This window comes from Giraffa tippelskirchi, chromosome 5 (genome assembly GCF_054371585.1).
Source record: "Giraffa tippelskirchi isolate mGirTip1 chromosome 5, T2T-mGirTip1v1.2.pri, whole genome shotgun sequence".
Lineage (NCBI taxonomy): Eukaryota > Metazoa > Chordata > Mammalia > Artiodactyla > Giraffidae > Giraffa > Giraffa tippelskirchi.
The window spans coordinates 178,814,657-178,838,165 of NC_137279.1; the positions used below are offsets into that span (position 1 = coordinate 178,814,657).

General features: G+C 58.5%; 1 protein-coding gene across 3 annotated transcripts; it reads right to left on the reverse strand.

The window, feature by feature from the left end:
• Nucleotides 1-464: 464 nt before the first annotated feature.
• FOXO6 (forkhead box O6) lies at nucleotides 465-21,938 on the reverse strand. 3 transcript variants are annotated; one of them, XM_081487004.1, is made up of 4 exons: nucleotides 21,527-21,924; nucleotides 20,850-21,429; nucleotides 3,204-3,233; nucleotides 465-2,614 (listed from the first exon to the last, which is right to left on the reverse strand). In XM_081487004.1, exons 1-4 carry the CDS (start codon nucleotides 21,637-21,639, stop codon nucleotides 1,340-1,342), a joined length of 1,998 nt encoding a protein of 665 aa, XP_081343130.1. In that variant the 5' UTR covers nucleotides 21,640-21,924; the 3' UTR covers nucleotides 465-1,339. The 3 variants fall into 3 exon arrangements, with proteins under 3 accessions (XP_081343130.1, XP_081343131.1, XP_081343129.1); XM_081487005.1 differs by lacking the exon at nucleotides 3,204-3,233; XM_081487003.1 differs by lacking the exon at nucleotides 3,204-3,233 and having other exon boundaries at nucleotides 20,850-21,938.
• Nucleotides 21,939-23,509: the final 1,571 nt, after the last annotated feature.

The window sequence follows — 23,509 nt, forward strand, 5'->3', positions numbered from 1 at the left end:
GTGATAAATTCAAACAGAAGTCTGTGTGCCTTCAAGGGCCTCCTTTCCATCAACCCAGCCTGCTTTGCCCGGCCATTTTCCCTGCTCTGACCCTGTTTTCTCATCTGTATAATGGGAACAAAAATTACACCTAATCCAGGATCTGACACAAACATGCTCTCAGTTAACATCTGTGCCTTCTCTTCCAACTCTAGCTTTTTTGGGACAGAACATCCCCAGATCAGAAACTTCCTGCAAGGCACATGTTCACAGAAACAGGTGCAGAGTCCACACAGGCACATCTCCAGCATCCAGAACTCAGTAGGCGCTTAACCAATGTGTGTTGAGCAGACAGGCATCCGTGAATGCTGACACAGATGCAGACACAAAGTCACAACGGGCTCAGGCACAGGGACCCCCGCCTCCGCGACCCTTGCCAATTATCTGCCTCCGCCGCCGCTCTCCTACTAGCCCAAGGCGCGGGAAATATTTAAAACAATTTTATTCATGAAAATATGCTGTACAATGCACTCTACACGGCCTCGACACGGCACACACGCTCACGCACACGCTGACGGCACGGCCACGGTACACTGCCTACGATATGCGCCGGGGACACCGCGCCCACAGCCCGCCCCGACCGGACACTTATAAATATGGGAGAGAGGAGCCAGGACTGGCACGGAGAAAGGGGTGGTGGGTTGGGGGGTGGATCCAGAGCTGAGGCTAGCTGGAGAGGCTGAAACCAGTATTGGGGGATGGGCAGGGGTGGAAGGGGAGAAACTAGGGCAGGCGAGGATGGGGTGGAGGTCAGAGGGTGGTTCAGGACTTGAAGGACAGCTCAAGGTGAACAGCCCATAGGTAGGTGTGGGTGTGTTTTCAGGAGAGGGTTCCTGGCTTGGGGTGGGTGACGCAAAGACCAGTGGGAAAGTGTCTGTAGGGAATCAGCCCCGAGTTTGGGTGGGCGATTAGTCACGCGAGAGCCCTGCCAATGAAACTGAGGATTCGGAGACGCCCCCCTGTCGCATCTCCCAGTCGGCTTCCTAGACCAGCGCGTCCCACCTCATTCCTCCCCACTCCCACCCAGCGGGGAACCCAGCTTCCACCCCCAGGCTTCCTGTCTTTGGGAGGAGGCAGAGCGGGCCTCTGGGGTTTGGGCAGGAATGGTGGGGTGCTCCAGAGCCTCCCTACCACTTCCCTCAGCGGTCAGCTTCTGAGGGCTGTCTCTAGCTGGGTTGGGGCTGCCTCCTGGGTCCCCCCGTGGAGCAGGAATGGGAGTGGGGAGCCGGGGATCAGGATGGGAAGACAGAGGCCCCTGGGGGGGCGGGGCAGGGCACCCGGGGCGCGCGGCAGGCGGCCCTCAGCCTGGCACCCAGCTCTGGTTGGGGGGCGGGGCCCCGGCCAGGCCCGGCGGCGGCGGCGGCAGGGCCGAGTCGAAGTTGAAGTCCATTTCGTCGCTGTCCATGAAGTCGTTGAGGATGATGGACTCAACGTCGCACTCGAGGCTCCCACTGAACATGTCGAGGTCCAGGTCTGCCGGGAAGCGGTCGGGCGCGGCACCCAGGGGCCCGGCGGCAGCGGCCGCGTACGGCCCGGGCAGCGAGTCCAGCAAGAGGCCGCCCGGGGGGGCCCCGAAGACGGCCGCGTGTCCCGGCGGCGCCAGGCCCGCCGCGCCCGCCTCGCCGGGCAGCGTCATAAGGCTGATGGGGTGGGCTAAGGCACTGCGCGAGGGCGCCGGCGGCGCGTACGGGGCCACCCCTTTGCCAGGGTAGGTGGCGGCAGCGCCCGCCAGCGCCAGCTCCCCGGGTGCACCAAGTACGGGGCCGGGCCTGGGCGCGGGTGGCGGCGGCGGCAACAGCGCGGGCAGCGCCCCCGGGCGGTAGGGCGCGGCGGCCGGCGCGAAGCTGGCCTGCTTGTTCTCCTGGATGGTCTGCATGGGCAGGCGGCGCAGAGCGCCCAGCGCCGGCGGCCCGAAGCCCCCGCCCCCGCCGTAGGCACCGCCCTTGCATCCGCCAAAGTAAGCGGGCGTCCCGGCGCGGGCCCGCGGCCCGTATGCGTCCTGCGAGCCGTCCAGCAGAGCCTCGGGCAGCCCTGCGCTGCCGCCGCCGCCGCCACCATGCAGGCCCAGCGGGCCTCCCAGCTCGGCCAGGCGGGGCAGCTCCCCCGGGCAGCGCGCACCCAGCGCGGGCGATAGCGTGCTCGCCGGGCTCGGGTACATAAGCGGCGACGACGGCGCCAGGGCCTCCAGGGCCTCGTCGTCTTCCAGTTCAGCTGCCTCCCCGAGCAGGGGTCTCCCACCGCCGCGGAAGTCGGCCCACGCCTCGTAGTCGTCGCTAGCGTGCGAGGCTGGGCTCGTGGCCCACTTGGCCGCGGCAGGCATGGGCCCTGGGGCAGGCGCGCCCGGGGGACTGTCGTCGGGGCTTCGCTCGGGTGCCTGCAGCTGCTTCTTCTTGCTCGCCTTGCCCTTGATGCGCAGGAATTTGGCCCCGTTGTCCATGGACACCGCCCTGCGCCGCGGGGTCTTGCCCGTCTTTCCGCCCTCGGGGTTCAGCATCCACCAGGAGCTCTTGCCTGTGCCCTCGTTCTGCACGCGGATGAACCGCGTGTGCAGAGACAGATTGTGCCGGATGGAGTTCTGCGGCCAGAGACAAGGACAGGGGTGGGGGAGTGGGCAGTGAGGGGATAAGGGATGGAAAGAGGAGTGGGAGAAAATCGAGGAGAGGATGAGAGAAGGCGAGAAGAAACGCCAAAAAGCAGAAGGGGAGGAAACGGGGAAGATGAAAGGGTAAAGCGGAGAAGAAGGGGGAACAGGTGTAAGTACCACGTAGGACAAACTCAGACTATCCATCCCCCACCCCAGAACCGCCCCACCCTCCCTGCTCCCGGCCAGCACAGGCACTGTCTGTAGGGTGGAGCCGGAGCTTTGGGTCTAGCCTTGCCAGGGAGGCTACTCTTGAGGAGCCGCCTGCAGCAGGGGAGCAAGACCACCCCCCCTCCAACTCAGCCGAGCTCCACCCGGGGCTACCCAGACTGCTAGGGCCCCCCAACAGATTATGTAAGGGCTCATGCCGCTGCGGCTCATTTGTCCGCCCCCCCAACCCCACCCCAGCCTGGCTTGGCGCCAGGAGCCCGAAAACCCAGGGCTCCAGAAATCAATCTCGCGGTGACTGATTAAGCCCTGTTTAGAACTAATTGCTCTTTCGTGTGTGGGGAGAATAAATTACCTGCTTTAATTTCGTGTCTTTAAAATGCAACTGCAGGTAGAGAAGACTGTTAACCCTTTGCTGGGAGGGTCTGGCCAGGATAAGCAGAATCGGCTGGGGGTCCCCAAGGTGGGCAGAAGCCTAGATTTTCTCCCAACTTCTCTGAGCTTCTGCGAATTCCACAGAGGCCTCCGATCCCAGTAAGCCCCTCAAGCACATCCATCAGCCGTGGAGACCTCAAACCCCACAGCTGCTCAGTACCCACCTTCAGGTCAGCCCAGTTCCTTTCCCTCCCCACCCACCTGATGCAAAGGAGCTTTGCCTCAAGCCCCTTCCTGGTGCAAACTGCACAAAATCCCCACAAAGCAAGTGACATCATGCCCATTTACAGGCAAGAAGACTGAGGCTCAGAGAGACAAGTGGCTTGCCTGAGGCCTCAAAGCCCTCCTGCTGTCTCTGGTCCTTTGGTCTTCACCTTAAACATACCTACACATATCCTCTTGTAAATTTCTGTTGGGCTCCATATCACTGCCTGCTTTTGCCAGGCCTGGCCTGGGGACAGAGGGAGGCAGGGGAGTCCACAGCTCCACTGACCTGGCTCCTCACAGAGAACATGGAGGACCAGAACTACTGCAAAGCCTACCACGCCCCACCTCTGGGGTCTCCCTGCTGGTGGCCTGGACTTCCTGGCTCTGGCACTGTTGTGGAAACAGCAGAGGTTTGGGTATCTGAAGGGCTGGGCAGTATGCCTGGTTCTTTTCAGCCACCTAGCTATGTGACCATGGCTGTTGACTCAATCTCTAGGAGCGCATGCCTCAGTGAGCTGCTCTGAAAAAAATGGGCAACATACAGTAACCACCTCGGAAGGCTGTTAGATCATTACCTGGGATAATGTGCGTGCTAAGTGTTTGGTGAACACACCAGGTGTTCATAAATGTTGGTTAAATCCCTCACTCTGGCCAGAAGACCTCACTTCTTAGATCACTCCACAGACTTACTCCTTCTCTACAATCCTTACTATCAGGCCCTGAGTGTACCTGCGCTGGGCACAAACAACTCTGGGGAGCTGGCATTAACCCATCTCCTGTACCAGGGAATGGAGGCCGAGAGGCATGATGTAACTTGCCCATGGTCCCACAGGCAGCAATGCCAGGTACCACTCCTGGTCTGCCCAGCATACAGACCTGCTGTCATCCTCCCAAGCCCCAGAACCTCTGATCCACGAGGGCTCTCCCTCCTGCCTCCTTCCCACCTGATTCCAGAAGGAGGGGTCCTCTCTGCTGCCCAGGGCACCCACTCACCCCTCACCCCAAGCACACACCTGACTTCTTCAGCGCCCCAGGCTCCTTATCTCTGGGACTTTCTGGTCTTGGGAGACAACAGCTGGGGCCCCAAAGCCCCTCCCAGCATTGCCCTGCCTGGCTCCTCCTGGGGCCCCGAGAGGAGAGGAGCCGGACCCCCAGGGAGTGGTGCTCCCTGGAGTAGAAACCCCCTTTCCTGCTCCTGCCCCTGCACCTGACTCCCCAGCCCCTCCCCCACACCTGTGTTCAGAGGCCTCTGAGGCCTCAGTTCTCAACCCCTGTGGGACTAACTGCTTAGCCAGAGGCTCCACCTCCCAGCCCCTCCAGCTGGAGGTCAGTCAGGCCACACCTCTTTATCTGTGTCACTACCTGCCAGCCTGGTTCTGCATGCTGGAGGGTGGGGGGAGGAGGAAGGATATCACCAAGTAGAGCACCTCCTGAGTACCTGCCAGGTCAGCCCTGGCATTGGGAGTATTTTTTCTCGTTCTCAGCACTTTATGATCATTCTGTCAGTGTTCATACAACTCAGGGATTGTGAGCCCTATCTCAAGATGTTCTAAGGAAATGGCAGCCCACTCCAGTATTCCTGCCTGGAGGATCCCACGGACAGAGGAGCCTGGTGGGCTACAGTCCATGGGGTTGCAAAGAGTTGGACATGACTTGACGACTAAATCACCAACCATCTCAAGATGAGGTGACTGAGGCTCAGAGGAGTTAAGTAAGTTGTCAAGATCATACAGTTTAAGTGGCAGAGCCAGGCACTGATTTCAGGTTAGACTCACTCTGAGTCTAAAAGACCTCGCATTCCACCATGGGAGGGAGAACAAGTCAGAGAATTTCCAAAGAATCTTAGGAAACCAGTCCTCCATTTCATCTCAAACTTTCCATGATGTAATCAACCCTAGAAGCTAGTAGCATGGGAAGCTGGGGCATGTTAAAAGGTCAAAATTCTCTAAGAGTCTTGCACTTCCTTTTTAGAATTCAAGGGAATCTTGGCTTGTACTCCACGAGACTTCCAAATTTTCTGAATATCAATAAAAATGTTTTAGATCACCGTCAAGAACACACGTTCCTCTACGAAGGTTTCTATCCTTCCACACTCTGTTCCTTTCCCAGCCAGGTATACCTGAGCCCCAGCCTGAAACCACAGCTGGTTGGACCCAGAGAGAAAAAAGGACTTGACCTGCATCACCCAGGACCTGGTGGCAGAGCTGGGATTCAAGCCCAGGCCTCCTGACCTGCAGCTTGGTGCTCCTCCCTGTCCTCCAGCAAGCCTGACCTGGGGCCAGTCCCTCTTCCTCTCTGGGCCTGTTTCCCTCCCCAGAAATTGACAAGATGGGCCACTGCACTCTAGGCGCCTTTGCAGTTGACAAGGAAAAGTTCTTGTTCAGTCCAGGGGTTTTCAAACTTTTTTTTTTAAGTAGTGGAACTCTTTTAGTAAATGGAATCTAACACAAAACATGAGTGTTTCACACTCAAGCCATTGGGGCTGGGGTGGGGGTAACCTGGAACCCTTTCTGCTCAGCACCCTCCCTTGGCGCTCTCACAGAGAATGGCCCTTGGCAAGGAATTCTGCAGGCCTTCTGGATGGGGTTGAAGCTTAGAAAGGTGCCATTCTTTGCCCAAGGTCACCCAGGGAGGTGGCCCAGAGCTAGGTGAGGACTTAGGCCTCAGTCTGCTAAGCAGGGCTCTTCACCAGGTGTGCACCAGGGCTGTGTCCCAAGAGGCCAGGCCAGGCCCTGCAGTTCATTCTGGCTCCTCAGGGCCCAGCCATCTGGTACCCATCAGAGCTCCCGGCCAAGATCCTGTGGCAAGCACTGATCACATCTCACCCACAAGGCCTCCTGGGAGGCCAGAGGCCACAGAGGAGGTGAGGGAGGGAGGGCAAGGAGACGTCTCTGCCAGGTAGCAGTAACCAGGGTTCCCTCTCAGAGTTGCCTAGCAACCTGCCACCACAGCCAAGGCCCTGGCATGCCCAGGCTCCCCTAGTGCCCAAGCTGGGCTTCTGGGGCCTCACACCTCCCACACCTCCATGCAGGCCTGGGGCAGTTTCCCAGGGGAGATGGAACCTCCCTGACTTGGTGCCTCAGAGAGACCATCAGGGGGTGGGGACAGAGGGAAGGGACGGGGGGTTACATCCCAGCTCCTCCTACTGTCCCTCAGAACCTGGGTGAGAGGCCAGCCTCTTGGGGCCTCAGTCACCAGGGCGAGGAGGCTGGTGCAGGACAAAGAGCAAGGGCTCTGGTGTTGGATCCAGACACCCACAAACAATCGAATGCTTTGAACTTCTACTTTCTCAAACAGGTTACCTGCCTCCACCCTCGTTTCCCTCTAGCCTTCCACCAGGCAGCAGCTGGAGGGATCCTATAAATAACCCAGATCATGGTCCAGTCCACCCCAGAACACTTGGATGCCCCCATCTCACTCAGAGTAAAGAACAAAGGCCTTACCATAGCCCACAAGCCCCTCTGTGACTTCCTCGGCTCCTCTCCTGACACTGTCCTGCTTGACCCTTCCCTTCCATTCTTCAAACCTGCCAGGAACCTGCCGGGTACCATCCCACCTTGCCCAGATACCCACATCCATCTCTCAGCTCTGTCAAGTCTCTGTTCAGATGTCACCTCTGCAATGAGACCTATTCTGCCCGCTCTTAACAGATGTTCCTCTGCCTTGCCATTTCTTGGCTCCCTAACCCTGCTCTGAGTTTTTCTAAAACAATTAGCGCTTTCTAAAGTACTATATAATTTCTTTATATTATGTTCATTAATTTGCTATCTGGGTTCCCTTATATTAGAATCTAAGTTCCATGAAGCATTTCTGTCCCTTTCTTTTTCTTACCAGACCCCATGTGTTTGGTATACGCTACGCATTTCATAAATGTTTGTTGAGTGAATGAATGAGAGACAGCAAAGGAGGGTAACACAGTCTTGCAGGGAGAATTAATGAGATTGGCAGAGCGGCTTGCACACAATAGGGGCTTCTCCAAACTGACAGAACACAGGACAGAATGGGAGGCAAGCAGGGGGTGGAGAAAGACAGGAGCATCCTGGGCCACAGAAGGAAGCACAGAGAGGAGGAAGGGCTTTGGTGAGAGGGAAAGTAGGGCTCCCAGGGTGAACAAGGCAGCTGCCCACCCTGGCCCCCTACCCTGCTCGCTCCTGCTGCCCAAACAGATTTGGGTAACCCAGGGCTTGCTGCGGCCAAGTTCTCTCGCAGCCTGGACCATCTGAGCCAGAAGATGCTCCAGGAGCCCCCAGGGGAACAAAATAACCTCGTCCTTGCTGATGGTGCCTCCCCCGTGGACAGGGTCTGAGCTGTTTGGTGGCGGCAGCTCATCCATCCAACGGGACACCCTCATCTATTCCCAGGACACCCTTCGCCCACGAGCAGTAATGCATTCATCTGACAACACAACCCCATTTATCCAGCACACCAGTCCCATTTATCCAGCAAGTACAACCTCATTTGCTAACAGCACTCCATTCACCTGACGGGCCCCCTCATTTATCCAGCAGGACACCCTCATTTATCCTCCAAGTCGGAGGCTCTCCTTCCTCCTGTGGTGTGGCTGTGTTCTCTGATGGTGCGACCCGCCTGATCCAACAGGACGTCATCTCTCCTACGAGTACACTTCATCCCCTGATAGTACAACCTCATTTATCTAATAATGCAGCCTCACCTTGCCTCCAAGTACCACCTCATTCCCTGACAGTACAACCTCGTTTATCTTCCAGCTCAACCTCATTTCTCCTCCCAGCACAGCTTCATTCCCTGATAGCTCAACCTCATCCAATCTTACTTCTTCAGCCAGAGCCCACCAGATCTCAGGGCTGGGGCTTGGGTTGGGGGGGAAGAGGAGGGGTTTGGAGCAAGAAGGGTCCCACATTTGCTGTCCTCAGCCTATGGAGGGCTGCCTGGCACTATGACTGTATCCAATCTTCCCAGGCCCTTGGACTTTGAGTTCTAGGTTGCATGATCCAGCCAGTGCTCCACCATTGCCCCCCACCTCCTGTTTGGTCCCCTTGATGGCTAAAGAGAACCCACAGGATGGATTTTTTTTTTTCCAGCTCTCCAACAAGGAAAAAACTCTACCTGATTCGATTTGTAACATTTGCTGATTTCTGTGGCATGGATATTCCCATCGTAGCCAATTTTAAGCTGGCAGCATGAGCACAGAACTGGGAAGAAGTTCTCCGTGATCAGCTCTCACAAGCCAGTGCAAGCCCACTCTCACACGCCACTGGCACACACTCACATACCAAGGCGGGAGAAGGGCACCACCTACCACGTGCCAGACCTAAGCTAGTTTCTTTAGATACGTTTCTTCTGTGAATTCTAAAAACCATCCAAACTGTGGGTAGGTAATGCTATTTTACGAAGTGGCAGGGGGGTGGGGGGTGAGGAACTAAGGCTCAAGTAGGTTAAATGATTCCTGAGACCACAAAGCTGGGAAGTGATGGAGCTAAGTCTGGGTCTCAGGGCTGTTGTATTCCAAAGCCAAGGTTCTTCTCACCCACATCCCTCATGAGGTGGGGAACGCTGCCTGCTGCCCACCTCAGTGGCCATCCCTGCCTTGAATCTCAATCCCAAGCTTCCTGGCTTTCATCAGACAGGAGACCCAAGTGTTGTGCTCCTCACCCATAACAAGCCCTGTGCTACCCCCTGGCCTCTAGCACTGAGGGGATTCCAGGATCCTCCCAGTTCAGTCCTGGATCTTGTGTCCATCCATCCAACCTAAAACCAGGTATGGTTGCCTCTCCAGGTTCCATTGCTGTCCAAGGTTCAGCCTGGCCCCGCCCTCAGGGAGCTGACCCCACCTACCCAGTGGGGATGGTGACCCAGCTCCTCCCTTTGGTGCCTCCCAGAGCAGAGATCACCTGTGGGGCTGCATGAGTGCTCTGATTCCCTCCGTGACCCCTATTTCCTCTCTCCCTCCTTCCTTCCCGCCCTTCCTGCATGAAGAAATACTGAGCGCTAGGTCTCATCCATGTGACCTTGAGCATCTCCTGTAAAAGACAGTAACTATCCCAACATCCACAGGAAAGGGGGTGGGGCTGGGAACTGCATGACATCCCACATCTTATGGAGTCCCTGTCTCAGGCCCAGGAGCAACCCTTGTACCACCCTAAATCCCCCATCCTCCCTCTGGCCCAGGAGCACACCTGACTCAGAGAGAGCCACAAAACTGGGGGGGTGGGGAACCTAGGTGATGAGGAGGGTCACTCTGCTGCCTGGAGTACTCAGTCCAGACAGACTTCCTGGGAGAAGGAGTGACCTAGACGACCTCAGGGCCCTGAGGCCACATGCAAACCCTTGGTACTAGGGTCTGCAGGGAAGGAGGAGTAGAAGGGCAGGCAGGGGCATCAGAGCCACAGGTGTTGACAGGTGAATGGCTTGGAGTCATTAGTGGAACAAAAGTGGGCAGCCAGGGGCCAGGAGGAACCAAATAGCCAAAGCAAGGCAGGAAGTCAAGAGACAGGCCCTGGCATCCCCCACCCCTGCCACCCCAGAGACAACAAAGCCCACACACCCAGCCTGGACAGCAAATGAAGCAACAGCAGAAGTCCCAGCTCACCCCTACTCAAAGACCCACGGCTCCTCATCCCCCAGGGCTTGGGTCCAATTCCAGACTGAGAATCAAGGGCCTCTGATGCTCTCCAGCCTCGTCACCTCCATTGCTTACATCTACCTGGAACTCCAGCCACCCTGGATATCTCACATTTCCTGCCTTCGCATACTCTGTTCCCTGTGCCCTTCTTTCTCTGTGCAACTGGGTCCTGCTCCATCAAGGCGAGCTTTGTGGTGTCTTCCCCCTCTGCAAGCCCCAAAGATAACTGTTCCCTCCCCATTTCTACTGCAAAAATCTACCTGCGCACTGGAATGTAATTGTGGATGAGTCTGCCTCTCAACTTGAACTTTGTGGGCAATCCTTGGCTCACAGTAAGTCAACACATAGGTTGGAATTTTCAGCAGCCACGAACCACTCAGGCCTGGCAACTCTGCCATTTCTGTTCCGCCAAACCTCAGGCTGGAGTTCCAGGTATTGGCTCCTCCTCCTCCTGGTTTTTCCTCCAGTTCCTGTTGCCTCTGCGACCTCTACTCTCTTCTGACTCCTCCGGAGACTTCAACAAGTGGAGAAGGAAAGACACTACTATTTGCTGAGCAGTCATGGCACATGCTGGCACTCAACAGTTTAAGTCTTACTGAGTATCTGTAACAAACCTCTGAGTTGGTTTATTATTCTGACTTTACAGAGGAGAAACTGAGGCTTCAGGAGACAACTGACCTGCTCCAGGGGGTGAGTGTTGAGGCAGGAATTCACACCAGGGTCTGTGCTCTTCCACCTACCCTGAGACACCTCTAGGCAGGAGCCTAGGCCAGACAGAAACTCTCCTGGGGAAAGGGTGCCAGGAACTGCCACGCTGGCTCAGCAACCCCTGCACAGATCTCCTCTCTCTTCCAGGATTAAAGGGGATCCCCAATTGCCAAGCCATTCAGGCCTCTCCGAGCCCCTCCTCATTCTGATCCTCCCCTCTCTCACTCTGCTGGCAGCACCTCCCACATCCCTGCCCCAAGCCTTGGGAGCAGCTGCAGTGACCTCACCCAGCCCTGCCCTGGGCCTGGCTCTGGGGAGGGCTCAGCAGCTGTGCCCCAGCCTTGCAGGCTGGCTGGGGGGTGGAAAGGAAGAGTGGGCATGGTGCCAAGAGAACCATCTGCTCTCCCAGGGGCATGGCCACCCGCACAGACACTGGCCTCACCCCCAGGGGCTGCCCTTGGCCCTCTGTCCCCATGCCAAGGGGCTCCAGGAGGCCCGAACAGCCCACCCAGACCGGGGCACCAGCCCTCACCTGCCATCTGTCTTCTCCCGGAGACTGAGAGGTCCTTGCAGGGCATGTTGGAGCACGAATGTCCACCAAAAAATGAACAAGTGCTCAGGGTAAGTTCTCGGGGCAGAGGCCAGAGGCCAGGGCTGGGTGTGCTGAGCACTGCCTGCCCAGCCCCAGCCTTGCCAAGCCAAGAGCAGGCAATCCCCTGGGGGATGGGGGCCTCCATCCCCTCACATCTGCTCAGCTGGCAGGTGTGGCTGGCAGAGGGCAAGCCCCTTCCCCCACAGCCCCAGCTCAGGTTACAAAAGGAGGCAAGGCCAGCTGAGGACAGGGGGAGGGGACAGGACGGGTGGAGGAGGCTTCCCAGCTTCCCAGAGTGTTGGGGGAGGGGAGCTCAGATCCCTAGATGGGACTTAGAGCCAGAGAGGGAAGGACCATGCCCAAGGTCACACAGCCTGCCAGTGGGCAAGAGAGGAGCCAGCATCTAGGTGCAGGCAGCCCTGAGTTCAAGGGTGACCTTGGGTAAATCGCTGCCCTCATCTGTAAAAACACAGGGCCTGAAACCTGCCTGATTGCCCTCAAGGCCTCAGGGAAAGCTCTGTAGGCTAGAGAGCAACATATGGAACCTCCTGATTCCCTCACACCCCAGAGACAGAAAGGGAGGGACTAGAAGAAGTCGTCTTGCCCCCACCCTCAACACATATACAAGTCAGTGTCTCTCAGGGATCAGGCCCCAGGACCCCAACCCTACACAGCACATGGAGAGTTATCTCCTTTCCTTTGCCAGAGCGATGAACAACAGTAACGATATTTGCTCAGATTTCACTGAGGACTTTCCATGTAACTCTCCTCAGATGTAATTCTCACAGCAAAGCTTGGACATGTCTTATTATTGTCCCATTTTGCAGAAGGGGAAACTGAGGCTTGGATGCTCAAGGCTACACAGAGGGCGAGTAGCAAAACTCCTCCCTGCTTGCCTCGAGACTCTTACCTGCACCACTCTGTCTTACCTCTGAGATCCTCAAGGCACCAAAGGGTGCTGCCTGGCACTTCAGGCCTGGCATCTTGGAGTCGTGGGGCCTCTACTCTTTCTCAGATTCATCTTCTCTCCTGGATCCCAATATGAGGCCCACAGTGGACCCCTGAGCCAGTCTCTTCCCCTGCCCCAACTCTCCATACCATCCTTTCTGCCCATGTCATCCCTCATCCCCCACAGCTTGGAGTGCCAACTTCTTGGTGTGGCATTCAAGGCCACTCACCAGCCAGTCCCTGCTTGCTTCTCCAGCCTCAAGTCCTGCTGGGCTCTGGCTAACACAGCCAGACCCTGTGAGGCTCCCAAAGAATCCTGAGGGTTTAACTTTTTTGCCTCATTCTCTTCCCTTACCTCCAAATACCCACAGCGCATTATCTGGCCCTCCATCATGACCCTAGGTCGTTTTTATCCTCATTTTATCTCCCTAGCTAGACCTACAGGCATTTCGAGGGCAGGGAGCCAGTCCAGTTCCTCTGAGCAGCGCTGCGCAGTGGGTGCCCAGTGGATGTAGGCCTGGATTAGAGTGGAGGAAGCAGCCATCAGCCACAGGGCCTGCAGATGGAGAGGGGGCCGATGTCAGCTCCCTCCCTCTGGGAACCCTGGGTTGGAGAAAGGGAGTCAGGATCCCAGAGCCAACCCCCAGGCTGGAAGCCTCAGGGCCAAACTCTAAGCGAAATCAGAGAGACAATGTTGCGGGTGGAGGCCAGCCTGGACTGACCTGGCCAGAGCACTGGGTTAGGGAGGAATGGCCCAGGGGAGTTTCATTTCTGTCACTGCCAGTGGGATACTATGAGAGCCTACTTTGTGTCTCTCAGCCTCACTTTCCTCATTTCCAAACTGGGGACAATAGCGGTACCAGCTTCACAGTTTGCTGTGAAAATTAAATGGGAGCACACCTGTCATGGCACATGATGGTTGAATCTCCAGCTGGAAGAGTTCTGTGTGTGGCTGAAGCAAAGGTCAGAAGACGAGAGGGGTGAGTGATGTGGCTGGAGAGGTTGACTGGGGCCAGGAGGCCAAGACCTGGAGTGGCTAAGGCCCCAGGACTGGTCTTTGTAAGAATAGCACACGTGGTCTCACCTCCCCCACCAGACAGGGAGCTAGCAGAGAGCAGGGACTGTGACTTTCCACTTCCTCATGGGCCAGCGCCAAAGAGGCCTGCCGAGGATTCACACCAATGACCGTTCCCCTCCCTCCTGCAGCCAAACGCTCTGTGGCAGAGCACATGAGACATGGAGGGTGGGTGAATGTATTCCGGGGTGGGTGGGTGGGAGAGGTTTCAGTCCCTTGAAGCTGACTGCGTGGGGCTCAATTCCCTGGAGGACCCAGAAAGGGTGAGGAAGAGAGGTGTGGGCTCAATCTGGGCAGCCTGCTTGGAGGAGAAGGTGGTCCACCCTGAGAACAGAAGACAGGAGGGACAAACAAGAGTCAAGGAAGATACCATCTAAGGCATCAGTTCAGAATGTGACCTGTCACCAGACAGACCTGTTAAAATATAGATTTCAAAGTCCACCCGCTGACAGTCTGACACAGAGGGTCTGAGACAGGGGCTGCTGACTGTACTACCTAAAAGCTTCTAGGTGACTCAGATCATCAGCCAGCTCTACCAACAACTAAGGACTTAGGCAGGATTCTCAGAAAGACACATTGAAACCCATAATCACCTAGTAGGTAGGTTTTTGTTCAGACTACCCAAGCACCCGCCTGGTTTCTGAGGGGTGTCCCCAGGGATCAGCCCCTGAGAGTCAACAGCAGTCTTGGTGAGCAGGCAACAGTGGCAGTGGTTTGGGTTGACAACTCTAGTGTCAGGTATAAAGATGGCAGCGTGAGGGCAGTGTGGGACCAGAGGCAGCAGGGAAAGTGGGAGAGAGGGCAGGGCCTGGACAAGGCCAGCAGAGGGCCCAGGGGTCCCAACAGAGCAGTTTGGGCTTGGTTGGCTCCCGGAGGAACTGAGTAGCCCTGGAGGATTCTGGAGTGAGCATGAGTGAGCCCTGGGGCAGGAGGGCTGGCTGGGATGTGGGCTGACACTGCCCTGGCATTGGGAGATGGTGACACATGGCAGAAACAGACAGGTCTGCATCTAAACCCAGGCTCAGCCTCATTTCAGCTATGCTGCCTTGGCCAAGTGACTTCGTCTTTTCCTCAATTTCCTCAGCTGCAAAATGGGGCTATTATCACATACCTGGAAGGACCCAGGGAGGATGAAATGGGAGGATTTATGTGAAGTGCCCAACTGATTGCCTAGCACCCAGGAGTTAATTCTCTTAATTCTTGTTCCCCTTCCCACAAGAGGCACCCCTCTTAGAGACCAGAAAGGTTTCTCTACAAAGAAGGAGGCCCTGGGGGGGAGGGTGTGGGAGGCCCCTCCCCCACACACCACCTGGCCCCCCTCCCACCTCCACATATGGGTTGGGGGGTGGGGAGAGGCAGCAAACAGCCAAACCCTCCCAAACAGGAGTTGGTTTCCACAGTAACCAGGGTGTCAGAGGAAGGGGGGCACTCCAGATCCAGCTGTCCCCCCTGAGCGCCATACTCCGGCCCCAGAGCCTCCACTGATGCCTACCTAACACCCTGGACCCCCCATCTGCCTGCTCTGGGGGGACAGCTGGGACTGCCACGAGCACTCCCTTCACTATGCTCAGAGTATGTCTGCCACCTGGGTACTGCCAGGGGCAGGGTAGGCAGCCCCAAGCAGGAGTCCTCAGTTTGAGTCCATCCACACTGCTACTCACCTGCTTCCACCCATGAGAAGCCCCATCAGTACTCTGCGCCCCTAGGCCCAACTAACCCATCACGGTTCCTAGAACCAGAGGGTTTGTCCAGTTACAGCCCCCAAAGGGCCAGAGACTGGGTGAGTTAAGGCCCTTTGGCTATGGATGAGAACACGGAGGACCAGAACAGGAGAGATCTTCGCTCCAGTTCAATACACTTGAGATCAGGGTCCCCTACAGGGGCTCTCCCCACCCCTCACCCATTCCCAGCTCCACAGCTCCAACAGACCCTGAAGGGCTGAACTAGGACACCTGGAACGATGCTCCAGAGAGATGGGTCATAGCCAGAGAGAAGGAAGAAAGGCCTAACAACCCAAAGGTCTGTCTAGCAACAGAATGGGCAGTGCTGGAGGCTGCGAGCTCCCAGCACCTAGGAGTGTGTGAGAAAGGGAGTAATCTAGGAAGGAGGCTTGACAGCAGGTGATGGGCTCCAAGACTCCCCACCTCTCCTGGAGACCGAAGTCAGACTTGGATGTGAAAGGAGTAGGCACCAACGTGAACCTGTTTCTCAGGGACCCACCCACAAGATGGTAGGCAGGCCACAGGCTCAAATAGGGAAGGGGTGCTGAGGAGTCAGCTGCAAGGTAAGGGAGACAGTGAGGTGAGGGCGGGTGGCTCTCCCTGCTACAGCCATACCCTAGAAGCTCTCACCCACACCTGAAGCCCGCGACCACACCTGCACTCCTCACAAGACACAGAGGGGCTTCCATAGCTCCCTGGACCCCATTTAGCAGCCACCACCAGCTGCCACTCAAAGATGAGAGAAGGTGGGCTGCTAGAAACAAGCCTGCCTCCTTTCCAAATCCCTCCCCACCCCAGCCCTAATGGCACAGGAGGAAACATGTGAGTTTGGGGTGTATAAGGGGGTTCAGTTCCCAGGTCTGCCAGTTCTTCGAGAGGTGACCCTAAGACAAGTCACTTCTCCACCTGGGAAAGCGGGATGCTAACACCCGCCTGGACCGGTGGGCGCTTTCTCCCCAGCCCTCTGAGCCCTTCCTCTTCTCTGGCAGAGCCCCTCCACTCCACTCGGTCCTTAAGCTGGGTCCTCAGGGCCTGCAGACAGGGGAGCCCCAACCCGCAGAAAGTGGGGGCTACAGGGGGCGCTGAACTTTCGAACCTGCACACCCCCCTCCCCGCGCCGTTCATTACCTTAACATGAGTTAAAAATAACCGTCTCATCTCTTTAAATTAGTCTGTCTGCAATTACCGCCTGGCACGGCGCTGCCCGCCATCGTCCCGCTGGAGCGGCGCCAGGTGGCAGGCGGGGGCTCCCACCCTGTCTGTCGGTCTGTCTGTCTGCCTCCGGGTCCGCCCCCCACCCCCACCCCCGCTTCTCCCCGTAGAGGTGCAGCTACCCCAGGGGCTTCCTGGTGGCCCTGCCTCTCAAGCTCCCCAAGTTGCTGGGGAGGGGCGGGCGGGGGGCACGCACGCGGCTGGCAGAAGTGAGGGGCCTTCGTGGAGCAGAGGACTGGGGGGGGGGCGGCGCAGTAGCGGGGGAGGGGCGCCGGGAGGCCCGGGAAGCCGGAAGGGCCCGCCGCGCGCCAGCGCTCGTGGGTGGGTGTGAGCAGGTGGCCGTGGGAGTCTGCCGGGCGTGCCAGCAACTGTGCCAGGAGCGGCTGGCACGGGCTCGTGCCCAGGAGGCGGGCAGCTGCCAGCCCCCCGCTCGTGCAGCGCGGGGGGTGAGGACACCCCCCAACCCGGACTCACACTGCCTCCTCCCACACCCCCACCAGCCCTCGGGGCTGGGGATCCCCGGAGGACAAAGAAGGAGGAGGGAGCCCTGCTGGAACGGGCTGCAGGGAGGAGAGAAGGGGGAGCCCTGCAAGCAAACCACTGCTCAGCCGGGCTGTCGCAGGACCCTCCTCCCAGCCTCAAGGAGCAGCCCCTCCCGTCTAGCCCCCTCCCCACCTAGGACCTACTGGCCAGCCTGGGAGGGATGAGGGGGGCACCACCCCTCCTGATCCCACCCCACAACAGCCAAGCTGCTCCAGGCACTGAGGGAGAAGGGAGTCCCCCTCCACTGGGCTCCTCCCCAACCTGTCCTGGAGACTGGAATGGGGGGCACCCAGGCCTGGCCTGAAAGCTCCCAGGGGAGCTGGCAGCCAGGAAACACAAAAGCAGGCAGAACTCCAGGGGTGCTAAGTGGAAGGAGACCCTGGACCCAGAGCAGCCTGGAAGGCTTCCTGGAGGAGTCCAGCACTAGGGAAGGAGGGGCTAGAGTATCTAAGAGGAAGTGGGAGACAGGGAGGCCTGGCACGCTACAGTCCATGGGGGGAGCAAAGAGTCGACATGACTTAGCGACTGAACAACAGTAACAATCTAGATGTGGGATAGCCACACTTCCAGACCCTGCAGAGGGAGGGGGACTTCCTGTCCAAGCCCTCATCCCAGACCTGGAGACCCTGTGCCCTGATGGCAACTCTTCCAGCCTCCCCGGCACCAAGCCCAGTCTCTCTTTGGGCTTCAGCCTGCTGGGTGCCTTGCGCCTGCTGTTGATCTTGCCTCCTCCAATTCCTCTCTGCAACACCTCTGAACTGTCATCCCACATCCCCGGTGGGGCCACAGGGCCAAGGTCAAGCCCTTCCTGATCTGGCCCGCTCCGCCTTTCCCAAGACACAGCCCTGCCACTTCCAGGAGCCCTGAGTTCCAGCCTGGCACGCCCAACAGTCTCCCAACCCCAGTGTATGAATTCCACCTCCCTGCCTTTGCATACGCAGTCAATATCCCTTGGAAGACTTTCCCCCAAATTCTACCCGCCCTCCCCACCCAGTGAAGACAGACCAGATTGCCACCCAGTGAAGACAGACCAGATCGAGTGCCATCTTCTCTGGGAGGGCTTGCCTAGCTCCCCAGGGGATCTCCCTGCTTTCACCACACCCCTATCCCCCACCCCCATCTCCCCCACTGCCCATCCCCTAGCCCTTCCTGCCTGTAAAACACAGGGCTTGGGCAGCCCTGATGCATCCTGAAGGTAGGTCCAACACCTCCCCCACTGATCCCCCCACTCCATCTATCACAGGGTTCAGTACACCCCAGGGGCTGAAGGGCAACACTTATGTGGGGGAGGGGAGGGAGGAAGGAACAATGGGTCCCTGGCCCCAACCCTGGTACCTGAGGTGTCCCACAGGCTCTGTAACCAGAGGGTGGCTGGGAGTTGGGAATGGTCCCTCCACCCAGCCCCTGGAGGGACTGACTGGGAATGGAGGAACAGGTGGTGGGAGGGGCAGGAATGAGAGGGGAAGGAGGCTCCCTGGGGAGCTGGATGCGGGTGGGATAGAAGGAGGACAGCCACTGAGGGGATGAGAAGGGAAAGGCCAGAGGTCTCTCTGAACAGCCCTCCTCCAGTGCTGCGGGGGTCTCTGCCAGGGTCTAGGTGAGGAGCCCATGCCTGAGGACCCCTCACCAATGCCCCAGCCCAGGGCAAGCCTTCCTGAGCCCAAGCACAGGGAGAAGCAGTGTGTCCCCAGCAGTGTGGTGCAGAGGAAACCGCATCCAATGGGCAGGCGGAGTCCTGGGCCATCATCCAGGGCCTGCCGCTCACTGATGACCTGAGAAGAGTCCCATTCCCTGCCAGGGCCTCAGTCTCACAGTCTGCAAAATGAACTCATGGGACTATATTATCTCCAAGTACCTTCCCGATCCCATTCTCGGATTTAGATCCATCCTTGTTTGAAAGCTGCCAGTGTCCCCCTCTCACACCCAGGGCAAGCAGGACACTATTCAGAGGCTCTGGGTCCCTGGAGGGAGACACACCTAGGTTGGAATCCAGCTTTCCCATCTACTGACTGTGACCTTGGGCAGTTTGCTTCTCCACTCTGTGCCTCAGTGCCCAGTTCTGTAAGTGGTGACAGTAAAACCCACCTCAGGCAGTGCAGAGGGCATTAAAGGTAACACCTGGCACAGATGCCTGAAGCTGCTTGGCAGAGGGCTTGGCCCTGAGACCCTCAGTGCACTGTAGTTTTCTCCCAGGTTCAAGCCTCATGTTCCCTCTTGCCATCTTCCCCATCATCCCTAACACTTCAACCCCAATTGGAGCTCAGCCTCCTGCAGGAAGCCCTCCTGGCTTGCTCTGACTCACAGTATCCTCCCTGGTCTCAGCCTCACTTCTTTACTCTTTTACCAGACGTGCACTGGTAGCTCCTGGTGCCAGGCGCTATGCTTGGTGCCGTGGGCACAGAGATTGATCTAACACTGCCACTGTTTTCCAAAGGGGGTGGAGAAGGGAAATGAGACAGGACACAAAAGACTAAGACTTCTGACAGGTAGGGAGAGGACCAGAGATGAGAGAGTCCTGAGCTAGCTAAAAGGGGTTAGGGAAGGCTTCCTGGAAGAGGTGTCTGAACTCTGTGCCCTTGAGGACAGGGACTATCTACAGGGAGAAGTGAAAGGTGGGACAGTGCAGGGGAGGGAGGTGGGAGCAAAGCACAGGACCCACTTAGGAGGATCAAGTGTTCTGCTGGGGGCTGAGCCCAGGGGGACCAGCTAAAGGATGGAGAGGAAGACTCAGGTCTGCTACTCCAGCCTGCGTCCCCACCCAGTAGTGGCCAGAGAGACAGAAGAGCTGCCAGCATAAAGCCTGAGAGCCATGGGCTCCCAGGTCAATGCACTGTAGGTGGCCCCTACAACACAGCCATCGGGCATCTCATGCTGTTCATGTCCACAAGCCTCCCCTCCTCCACTGGCACACCTCCTTCCCCTGACCCTGCCTACCACGACCAGCCACAGCCCCTTCCCTCCATTTAGGCATGTCTCCCTCATAGAGACCCCCTCTTCCACAGGGAGCCTGACAGCTTACATGCCCTAGGCATGGCCCGACCACCCCCACCCCCCCACCCCCTCTCCTCCAAAGGCATCGACTATCTCCATTCCCCAACAAGTTAGCCAGAGGAGGGTCTGGAGGCCACAATCCAGTCAAGACCCCGTCCTCTCCCAAGATGGCTCCCCCCTTTCCAGTGGTTGGTACTGAGGCCTCCCTGGGATGCCCCTCCCCCGTCCCCCACCCCCAAATGCATCTGGGCTCAGAAAATCAGGGAAGTGGGAGACAGCCTGGGGTGGGCACAGACAGATCCCCAGGTCTCAACACCCTGCCCTCATGGTGGTCATCGCCAGGCCACCATGCTGATCCAGGCAAGGGGGGACAGCAGCTGCCCCATGGAGAACTCAGATCACCTGACCAGTTCCCCACCTCAGACTGGCTGGTGCCCTAGGGTGAACTCCTGGCACTACAGAAAGAACTGTGGGCCTAGGGTCGCATTCCTCACCCTGAGGCCAGCTTCAGGGAGGGCAGGGGGAAAGATTTGGGAGGAAAGCAGCCCCAAGTCATTATTTCAGCTCTTTAAGGAGGGTGCCCTGGTGGAGAGGATAAAACAAGAGTAACACAAAGCAAACTCAGGCGGGTAAGAGAGGGGTCCCCAATGTCTGAGGCCTGAGAATAGGTTCTTCTGCTATGCCCCCAAGGATGGGGTGAGGATATCCCTCAGGGGTGCCTCAAAGTGGCAGTCCCTTGTCACCCCACCAGACCTCCCACCCTGCATCCAGAGTATGCACACAGCTGCTCCCAGCACGCCCCCGCCTGTCTGCCGGCCGGCCCCACGCCCTGGGCACACACTCTGTGACCCCTGGGGGTGCCCCAGGGTCTCCCTCCAGACCGCCCACCGGGTGCCCAGGGGCATCTAGCAGCCCTTGGAAGCCCCAGCCGACGGCTCTAACACCCCTCCCCAGCCGGACGCCCCCACCTTCCAGCCGGCCGAGCTGTTGCTGTCGCCTTTATCCTTGAAGTAGGGCACGTAACGGACCATCCAGTCGTAGATCTGCGAGAGCGTGAGCCGCTTGTCCGGGGCGCTCTCGATGGCTTTGGTGATGAGGTCGGCGTAGGACAGGTTCCCCCACGCGTTCCGCCGGGAGCTCTTCGCTTTCCGCAGCGGTCCGACCTCCGCGCCCAGCGGCGGCGCTGGGGCCATCGGCGGGGCCGTGGCCCGCCGCTCCGGCCCGCAGTCCTCGGCGCCCTCGGCCACCCCAGAACCCAGCGCTCCGTCCTCGTCGCCGACCAAGTCGGGCTGCGGCAGGGGCCAGGTACACGAGCGCGGCCGGCTCTGCGGCGCGAAGTCCGGGTCCACGTCCACCTGATGCGCTCGCAGCTTCGCAGCCATGGTCCCGCCCGGCTCGGGCGAGGAGGGGAGGGGGCCTCCGCGGAGGGTGGGCGGGCGGCTCCGGGATCTGCGCGCCCCGGGGAGGCCCGCGGGAGGGGTCCCTGGCGGCGCCGGTTCAACCGCGGGGCGCCATGGGCCAGGTCGCGGAGACAGGGGGCTGGACGCGCTGGGAAGCCCGAAGAGAGGAAAAGAGGGGGGCAGTGAGAGAGCGGCGGCCCCGGAGCCCAACGGGCACACACCTCGCCCAGCCCCGCTTCTAGCACCTGCCGCCTGCTTGTGCCTGCAGCCACCACCGCCACCGTCGCTGCCGCCGCTCCCCCGGCGCCGACCCCGCACGCGGGCCCCGCTCTCCCGGGACGAAGCCGGACTGCACCATGCCGGAGCCCGCGCCGCCGCCCCGTGAATGCCGCCGCCGCCGCCGCTCCGGCTCCAGCGCCAGCTCCCGCGCCTGCCGCGCTCAGCGCCGGCTGCACCTCGGATGGGCGGGGGACGGGGAGGGGGCGGGCCCGGCGCGGGAGAGGGCGGGGCGTGCCCGCCCGCGGCCGCGGAATCCTCTGGCTGGCCCGGTGCCTCGCCCGCGGGCTGGAGGCGGAGGCGCGGGGCTCCCGGCCGGGGGCGACCCCGCCGCAGCCCCTGCATGCAACAGCGCCGCCTACGGAGCAGGGAAGACGCGGCAGGGGCGACCCCGCCCCCTGCTTTGCTCTAGGGGAGGGGGCGCGTGGGCGGGGCACGAGCACTCTCATTGGTCCGCAGCAGGGCTGTCCCTCCCACGGACTCGGCAGGATCCCTCCCCTAAGCGCGTCAGCGGGTTATTGTTACAACCCAGGGTTTCCCGGGGCAACAGCGATGAGGCGGGGCTCAGGGCACTTGGCCCCGCCTTCTATTCCCGGGAGGAATGCCCCGCCCTCTGTTTCTAGACCCTTGGTATTTCCAAATCATCATTCCAGAAACCTGGTGCGGTGGATGATACAGTTCTTCTCTTCTTTGTGCCCTGGGCTGGGGAAAAGGAGAGGGTCAAGAACACCTGGGTTCTGGGTCAGGCCTGGCCACAATTTTGGCTTCTCCATCTGCAAGTTGTTTTTCGTAGGCATTCAGAGTGCCTGGTTTAACGTGTAGTAGAATCAACCTGGAGAGCTCGTTAAAACGTTTTACTGGGCCCCATCCAGGTTAGTCTGGGTTGCGGCTTGAGACTTTGCATTTCTGACAAGTTCCCAGGTGATGCACCCTGGATCACACTTTGCACTTCACTGTTTTAGAGTCTGTTGGAGGCTGTTGCCAGGGTTATTGGAACAAACACTTGCCTCAAATTTCATCCTGTTTGGGGAGAAGTTTCTCGTTCACTTAACATATTTATTGAGCACCTTTGATGCATGTGTACTGTTTCAGCTTCTAAGGTGAGAGCAGCAACGGAGACAGATGAGGTCCCTACAGCATAAGCTGTGGAGAAGTCAGATGTTGTCAGATCACTGTATGGCCTCAGAAGGAAGAGAGGCCAGCTGAGCCGTTGAGCAGCCCATGATCTCATCCCACAGGGCCCTAGGCTAGGTTTCCAGCCAACACTCCACCTGCCAGCCTTTGCTTTGTGTATCCCCTCTGCCTAAAACACCCTTTCCCCCACTCAGAGGCTGTCATCAGAGATTCTCCCATCCCTCAAAACTCAGCTTAACTCATCCTTGATCCCTTCTTTAACCCACCTCCCAGTACTGTCCTTGTCCCTTGCTTGCACAGATAACTTTCTTCTCTGCCAGTAATTTCTATGTCCGTGTAGGACAATATTTCTCTTTTGCCAACCAGGAAACTGAGGTCCGGAGTGGGCAAGTGACTGGCCCAGATGGAATGGCCAGGATTAAACTCAGGTTCACCAGCCAGTACCACATTCCTGGAGAGGCTGGACACTGCAACTTGCAGAAAGTTCTCTGTGGAGGACTGGGCCCAGGCCACAGGAGACAGCTCTCTCTAAAATTCCTTCCTTACAGCCTAGGTTCCAAGGAGTAGGGCCAAGGGTGAGGATGGGGGTAGGGCTGGAGAGGCCCCTCCTCGCCAACCCCCCCAGGGTGGGAGCAGGTCCAGCTTTCAAATGCCTGGCATGGCATCTGCCTGAGTCACATTCTGAAGGCAAGGGTGGGCATGGGAACCATTGGCTGCCCCCCTTCTGCTTACGTATACACACCCTCCAGGTGGTTCAGTTTAGAGACACAAGGGCCCTGAAATCACTGCTGGACTCCCTCCCACAGTTCTCATATGCC